Here is an 8,553-nt window from a genome sequence, read left to right as displayed (position 1 = left end):
GGTTGGAGAAGCTTTGACTCATCCTGGATGGCGGGATGCTATGATTGATGAGCTCAATGCTCTTGATCATAACACCACATGGGATTTGGTAGAGTTACCTGTTGGCAAAAGAGCAATTGGTTGTAAGTGGGTGTTTACTGTGAAAGTTAATCCTAATGGATCGATAGCACGGTTAAAAGCTCGTTTGGTTGCAAAAGGGTATGCCCAAACTTATGGAGTGGATTATTCTGAGACTTTTTCTCCTGTTGCAAAGATGGCGTCTATTTGGCTTTTCATCTCTCTAGCTGCTACCTATAATTGGCCTCTTCACCAATTAGATGTGAAAAACGCCTTCTTACATGGCGATCTGCTAGAGTTAGTCTACATGGAGCAACCCCCCGGGTTTGTTGCTCAGGGGGAGTCTGGGAAGGTCTGTAAATTACGGAAGTCGTTATACGGCCTAAAGCAATCACCTCGTGCATGGTTCGGTCGGTTCAGTTATGTGGTAACTACATTTGGGTTACGAAGAAGCTCATATGACCACTCAGTGTTCTTTACTTCATCTGATTCTGGATGTATCTTGCTAGTGGTTTATGTCGATGATATTGTGATTACGGACAGTGATGAGAATGGAATTAAAAAGTTGAAAGAATTCCTCGCATCTCAATTTCAAACTAAGGATCTTGGTCCACTGAAATATTTCTTGGGTATTGAGGTATCTCGGAATCACAAAGGAATTTGCCTATCTCAACAAAAATACTGCCTTGACATACTACATGATTGTGGCATGATCGACACGAAACCATGTGAAGCTCCTATGGTTTCGAATGTAAAGCTGAAGTCTGATGATGGGGATCCTCTTGAGAACCCAGAGAAGTACAGGAGAATTGTGGGACGACTGAATTATCTGACAATCACGCGTCCCGATATTGCCTTTCCGGTAAGTGTATTGAGTCAATTTATGTCGTCTCCAAGAACTACACATTGGGATGCAGTCTGCCATATTTTGAAATATCTGAAGGGAGCTCCTGGTTATGGCATCAAGTACCAAAACCATGGTCATTATGTCATAGAAGGGTTTACTGATGCAGACTATGATGGAGACCCTACAACCAAACGATCAACAACAGGCTACTGTGTCTTTGTGGGGAAGGAATCTGGTATCTTGGAAAAGCAAGAAGCAGAATGTTGTATCAAGATCAAGCGCTGAATCTGAATACCGTGCAATGGCTCAAACTACTTGTGAGTTGATATGGCTGCGTAATCTATTGGGAGAGATTGGATTTAATCAATCTAAACCGATGAATTTATGGTGTGACAATGAGGCAGCTATCCATATTGCAAGCAATCCTATATTTCACGAGAGAACTAAGCATATTGAAATAGATTGTCCTTTCACTCGGGAAAAGCTTGAAGATGGATCTATTTCAACCTCTCATGTCAGAACTAGCAATCAATTAGCCGACATCTTCACCAAAGCATTACCAGGGAACCGAATCACATCTTTTTGTAACAAGCTGGGCATGATCAAAATATATGCTCCAGCTTGAGGGGGAGTGTTAATTAAGTAACCTGTTTATGGTAATGTGTCCAAGCCCGATGGGCTTTAGGGTTAGGGTTTCCCGTGTAATTATGTCTATATATAGTGTCTCTCCTCTTGTAAATTTGAATTTTTACTGATTAATCATATAATAGAGTTCTCTCTGATTACAATACCATCCAGCTTGAGGGGGAGTGTAGACAGATTTGCATATAAGGAAAGGTGCCAAGTTATAGATGGACTCCAATAGAGAGTTAGACTCCAACAGGGAGTTGCTTTAGAATAGTCCTTATCCTTATCTCTTTTCTCTCTTTTGTATATATATATATATATATATATATATATATATATTCCCTGTATTGTAATTGAAACAACACAACAATATACAACTTTATATTCTCCTAAAGTATTTTACTAATGCATATCTGATTCAATGAATATCTCGATTGTTTCCTAATATAAAACGTTGATCATAATAAATGAACTTTGATAATCTTTCATAAATATCCAAATCACAATAAATAAACTCTCATCATTTCTATAAATATCTCAATTAATTGGTTTGTATGGTTTGTACTAATAGTTGGGTTTGTAAATGGTCTCTCCTCTCTCTCTCTCTCTCTCTCTCTCTCTATGTATATATATATATATACACACACACACATATATACAAAGGGAGGATCGTGCAAGAAGTTGATCAATTTGTGAGAACGAGAGAAGTTCCAAGATCATACATGATTACACGTGATACGATCATACGAACACGTAATCGTATATGGTTAAACAAGTCCAAAAGGAACGCATGCGACTTAGTGAACACGACCACAGGTCGCAGGGAAGGATATATATATAATCAAAGGTCCAATACAAAAGGCAGTTTTGGGAAGCACTCGGAAGGAGGGTGAATATAACAGAGAGTGCTTCTCGGGGAGGAGCCTTACAGATTTATTTCTTTTATGTAGCTGGTGTTGATGCTGCAATTGAACAATAGGAAGCAGCAGTCAGAAGCCAGTTCCCTTACGGAGATTAATGTCAATTGACTTCGTCCTTACCTACAAGGGAGGTGAACTGAGTGAGGGAAGCACTCTTTGCTCTGAGATAGATAGATATTATATGCTAAGTCAAGTAGGTCAAGCTGAGTGAAGTCACTACGCGAAGTTCAAACCTCGCCGGAGAGGAATTGAAAACCAGGAAGCAGCAGTCAGAAGCCAGTTCCCTTACAGATTTATTGCTTTTATCTAGTTGGTCGCCTCTGCTCTATTCAAAGGTCTCCATTCCTATTCGTACTGATTTCTCATGTGGAACCATAGAAGGAATTCGATCACTACTAACAAGCAGCAAGCGATCTACTCGGGTAGGGCCCCACATAATATATATCTTTAATTACATGTAATTCAAATTTGTGGTTGTTGGCAAATGCTTCTATGCAGTCTCCTCCATTGTACTTGAGATTCTAGATGCGCCTCTTCAAGTACACAAGCAACATTCTACTTTTCAACTGCTTCTAAACTTCAAAAAAGATCACATTGTAGTTTGTGAAATCTGTTTCTAGTTTAGATGTGATTCATGGCAAATAGGACAAAGCCCTTCTATTCACATGCTTATTTTCTTACAACCAAGTAATCAAGATGCTCTCCTGTTACCACTCAGCTCAAGCTTTTGTAGGACTTACACTTTATTAAGTTTAAAGTTTTCTTCCTCTTGCGATCATTAGAGCTTATTGGTAAATTATTAAATGATACAGGAGCCTTCTAATGGACCTGCTTACCACTAAGGTAAGAAATCTTTTGGATTATAGAAGTGTATAGTGTCAACAAATCAGCTCGTCTACCATTGTGGATTATGTAGTTTATCAACTGACAGATTAGTAGTCATAAAAGTATCTCCTTTTGTTCACTAATCAAATTACAAAACCTCGACATTCTAAACAACAAACTATAGCAAGTTGGATCATGGACCAAATTAGAGAAAGAAGTAAAGCAAGTGAAATTCTCCAACCTCGTCAAGGATCATTGGGAACTAATAGATAACCAAGAATCTATTTAAAAAACAGTTCAATGTTCCTTTGCCTGAACATAGTTTGAGTCCATCTATATGTACTTTAAGGCAGCAAGTGCACAGTTGCTATTAATATGCTAGTGAAAATCTGTATATACAGATTCTTGGTATCCATGGAGTTGGTTGTTAAGAGTTAAGCATCTATCAGTATGACATGTTTTGGCTACTTTCCTCATATAAAAAATCTCCACCAGTAAATGTACCTTATATATTTGCATAGCATCCAGAGCTTTATTCTTTGGGGTCCCATTAATGTCCCACAAGCAGATGTTGGCATCACGAGAGCCACTCAATAAAAGACCCTGTCTGAAGTTACTCCATGATAAGCCAAATCCCTCCTCGCTGTGGCCCCTCAATCTCAAATCTGGACTGGACGTTCCATCAAGATGAGGCTTATATGGATGATTCCTATAATCAAACAGATGGACTTCGGAACTGATTGTCTTGGTGGCAATAATGAAATAGTTTTGAGGCATATAACGAGCCCTGTTCACCTCTCCATCATGAGTGATTTGTTGTACTATTTCTACCTGCAAGGCATAGCAAAGACATGATGAAGGCAATTATGCTCACATTGCTACAGAAAAGTGCCATACACAGTTTGCAAGCTCAAACCATACAGAAAAAAGTGCATCATCTCTCTTGTGATCAGGATCAAGTAATAAAAAATAAATTAGCTCTAAACTTGAAAACCTATAATATATTTGTAATCGTACGATGAAAAACTATCATGAACTGCAGATGACGCATGCAGCCCCTGTATGCTTCAACAATTTTCTGCTACAAATGTACACAAGCAAATGCTTCTAAGCATTAAGCAAAAAAGGTAGAAAAATCGTTAGGAAAGCTGAAGATTATATAGTGAACAAGAAATCAATCGAACAAACTTATACAAGATAATCACATCCTCCATGCCACTGTCAACTAAATGCATTCTCATGTTTTGTGATGCTGTATTTGTCACTATGTTCACAAATCTCTTCCTTATGAAAATATATGGAATATAAGCAAAGATGTCAAAATCACCCAACCCTGATGTCCTACAATACAACACCAAGACGATAAAACATGAAAACATGTACATGTGAACTCTCAGATTTCCAAATCAACGTAATTATACTTCATAGGAGTCCTCAATCTATTCGTCTTGCTTAAAAGTGCCCCTTTCCACTTCATTTGACGAATTTTCCATAATTCAAGACGATAAAACCAATGAGGAGCAGAGATTCAAATGGAAGGCAACTTAATTTATTATGACGGTGAAAGTTAAATGATGCATCTTCAAAAAAGGCAGAAGGCTAATGAAAGAGTTCAACAGTGACCATAGAAGAAAGAACGCTTAACGAGGACATTACTAGTAGCTTCTCATGATACAAATTAGTTTTACCTTAGTAGATACACTATGACATTCATTGTTCAGTAAAATATTTTTCTTGCTGCTCTAGCTCATTAATAATCATTATATCACACCGATTAGAAAGAAACCATCAGATATCACAATACGATGTGCAATTCACAATTCACAGTTGTGAATTCTGGATCCATTTACGAGGACTGTTCATATATTAAGATAACCCTTGTTGATGATTGACATCTGAGATGGTCAACTAACAAATACTCAATGGTCTTTTCTCCTGAAGTGTAAGGCATCATCAACTTACCAATGATGATTTAAGGTGCAAGAGAGAAGTATTGAAGATATTAGATTCAGTTACTTATGGAGAAGGAAGATTAAAGAAAATCCCAAACTAAAACCATAGGAATGTTTAGGATATTTCATGATGTTTAGAGATCATTTATTTTCTTCTCAAAAACATCAATTAGCACATCGGTTTCACAAACATAAATGCATATTTGAAATAGAGATGTATTTATGGTAGAGATCTCAAACCTTGCTGCCCGAACCAAACTCTACTTCATTTGAGCGATCATTAAATAGAGGGAGTATCACTCGTGCAAGCATAAGGTAATTAGGTCTATTATCTGCAGTATGGGTTCCGAGGACCATACTTTGGACCAAGTAGTCCCGGTCATATGGTTCTACCCGATCTGGAAGCCACTCGACAGTGAGTGAAGGCCACTCAGTTTTATGAGATGCAACCAAATTGTATAAAAACGGAGTGGTACTCTTCCAAAATTCATAGTCATCATTGGTCAACCTCTCAACTATCGCCTCCTCTGACTCGTCTATCTCAACTTCAGTTTCTTCATTGATCTGCTCCCTTGATTCATCCTCTCTCGTTTCCATATCCATGTCCATGTCGTGATCCATCTTCACAATTCCACGAGTTGAAAAGGTTTGCAGTAATTTGTAGCACCTTTTTCTCCTTAATCAAGAATTGAAGGGTGAAGGGTGAAGGGTGAATTTAGATGAAGAAATAGGGAAGGGGTGCCTCTTTGAGAAAACCCTAGGGATTTTATACAAAGAGATGGTTATGTAGATTGAATGTTGAAATTGATAATGGGCCGATTAAAAGAATCAGCTTGGAATGACCGGATCAGCAACTTCTTGGGCCGCTTTTATCTCCCTCTCTTGAACATACAACTCGGTCCAAAAAAATTACGGGACATTGTTTGGATTTGTTCCAAACACTAGAATTTATCACAAAAACATGCTTTCATTTTTCTCGCATCCAAAACTTCCTAATCGTATTTTAAACTAATAAAATTGCCACCTTGTCATTATACTAAACTGATCTTTTCCATGTATAAGATCATGTGCATATTTCTCTGCCAACTCACACTTGTAAATCTAAATGTAGATTGTTCCCTTAATCATTGAAACGTCTATCAGATATAGGCAAATATGGTGAGTGCATTCACTGCAAAATGAAAAAGGTTTTAACTTGGTCATTTCATGAGAATAAAATACGATCATTATTAAAGAACCCACCAGTTAATACGAGACATTAGTACCTCCCTTATGTCATAAACATGGTTGGCACTTTTACGTTGGATTCAATTCATATTATACTTGTCATTATCCGGTCACTCAACTACTACACTTCTAAAAATATCATTATTAATCCCTTATGCCATGGTTCACAATTGGTGCAAAATTCAGGATGACATTCAAGATTATAATAAACAAAAAAGGACTTGGTGAAGATCCTTGGTGTAGTTCAATCTCCGTTGGTAAATACTCCGTTTCACCCACCAGGTCCTAACACAAGTCCTCGTCCTTCCATACACATCCTGAATCACCTTGACATATCTCCATGGGATCCCCTTCTTCTCCAAGTTGTTTCAAATCACATCCCGTGGAAACTTATCATGGGCTTTCTCCAATTCGAAGAACACAACGTGTAAGCCCTTATTATGCTTGTTATACTTCTCCATGAGTCGCCTAAAAAGGCAGATTGCCTCAATTGTCGACCCCCTGGCATGAAGCGAAGTTGGTTCTCCTTCACCTCCGTCTTGTGACTCTGTCTCCACTTCTGCTTGTGCACTCGTTAAAGTCCATCTAATCATGTTAAGAGAACCCCTTTTTTGTGCTGCACCCTGGCCTCAATCACTCGCTCCCATAATTTCATAATGTGGCTAAGTAGCTTTATACAACGATAGTTACCACACTGTTGTACATCACCTTTGTTCTTATAAAGTGCCACAACACACTAAGCCTCCACTTTTCATGCATCTTGGAAGTCAGGAGTTTTATGTTAAAGAGCTTTGTCAAATGCGAAGCCCCCTCTTCCCCCAGACAAAAATACACATCAATGGGGATCTGGTATGGGCCTATGGCCTTGCCTTTCCCCATGTTGCTTAGAGCCCCCTTCACCTCCCTATGCTATTTCAGGACAGAAACAAAGATCGCATGGCCTTTGATGATCCCTACTCCCTCCACCTCCCCCTCTCTTTCTCTAGCCTTGTTGGATAGCTTATGAAAGCGCCTACCCTATCTACCCTTAGGCTATGTTTGGCAAACTAGTTGATAAGCCAGTTACTGGCTGATAAGCTAGCTGAGAAACAAGTCATGTATGGCAAAAACTAGCTGATAAGAACGTAAAATGACCAAAAAGGATATCTTGAAAAATTAATCAATTATAATATTTCAATATATAATTAAAACAAATCTCTAATAATATAATATATTAACTAATACAAACAAGATCGTAAAACGATTAAAAAATATAATATATTGATTAAAACAAGGTTTTAAAAAGCGGAACCGGACTCGAGGCGTTTTCCTTCCACGCCCTGAGGCGTAATTCAAATAAAATTCATAAATATTAATAGTAAGCAAAACATAATCCCGTACCAAACTTTAAACGTCATAGATTCATAAAATACAAGTTATACGTCTAAAAACATATCAATCTACAACTTATACGTCTAAAAACATATCAATCTACAACTTATAGTTCCCCGTAGCAAGATCAAGTTGTATAGCTCCACAATCATTTTCGTATCCATAATCACTATCACTTTCATCTTCCAAATCCACAGAAAATAAAAAAATAATACAGAAAACAGAAAATAAAAATAATACATAAAAACAGAAAATATACAAAAAAGACATACAACACATTATACATATAGAAAATACATTATACATGGTATAGAACATATATACTTGACTGAAATATATATAATATAATATAATACATTATACATAAACTAAAAATATGGACACAAACTAAAAAGAAACTTACTTTTTGGGTTTGGCCTTTGAGATGAATATCTTCTTGAGAGAAGAAAAAGTAAGAAATGGAGAAGAAAAAATATTGTTTGGAGAGGCGTGCGCCTCAGAAACACCTCACGCCTCGACACCTCAAGGCACCGCCTCATCAATTGAGGCTTAAGCCTTGTCCAGGGACCATGAGGCGCCACCTCATGAGCTGTTTTGGACCGCCTCGCCTCGAGGTGTACACCTCAAACGATTTTGAAAACCATGGATTAAAAGAATTTCAAATTGATTATTATATATATTATAATATTTGGATTTGTTAAAACAAATTTTAGAAAAAATCTATTAT

At 37.5% G+C, this 8,553-nt stretch overlaps 1 protein-coding gene across 1 annotated transcript in view; it reads right to left on the bottom strand.

Annotated features, from left to right (window-relative positions):
* Positions 1–5,929, bottom strand: part of LOC112506445 (WD-40 repeat-containing protein MSI1-like) — a 16,930-nt gene extending 11,001 nt beyond the window's left edge. Inside the window, exons 1-2 of the mRNA XM_025110491.1 lie at positions 5,469–5,929; positions 3,781–4,107 (exon numbers count right to left, since the gene is read on the bottom strand). Of these exons, the coding sequence (XP_024966259.1) occupies positions 3,781–4,107; positions 5,469–5,849 (708 nt within the window). The 5' untranslated portion in view covers positions 5,850–5,929. The remainder of the gene's footprint in view (positions 1–3,780; positions 4,108–5,468) is intronic.
* Positions 5,930–8,553: the final 2,624 nt, after the last annotated feature.

Source organism: Cynara cardunculus, assembly GCF_001531365.2.
Source record: "Cynara cardunculus var. scolymus isolate 2C chromosome LG 2, CcrdV1, whole genome shotgun sequence".
Lineage (NCBI taxonomy): Eukaryota > Viridiplantae > Streptophyta > Magnoliopsida > Asterales > Asteraceae > Cynara > Cynara cardunculus.
The sequence above is the reverse complement of the archived record's forward strand: the minus strand, read 5'-3'. Positions and strand labels throughout refer to the sequence as shown.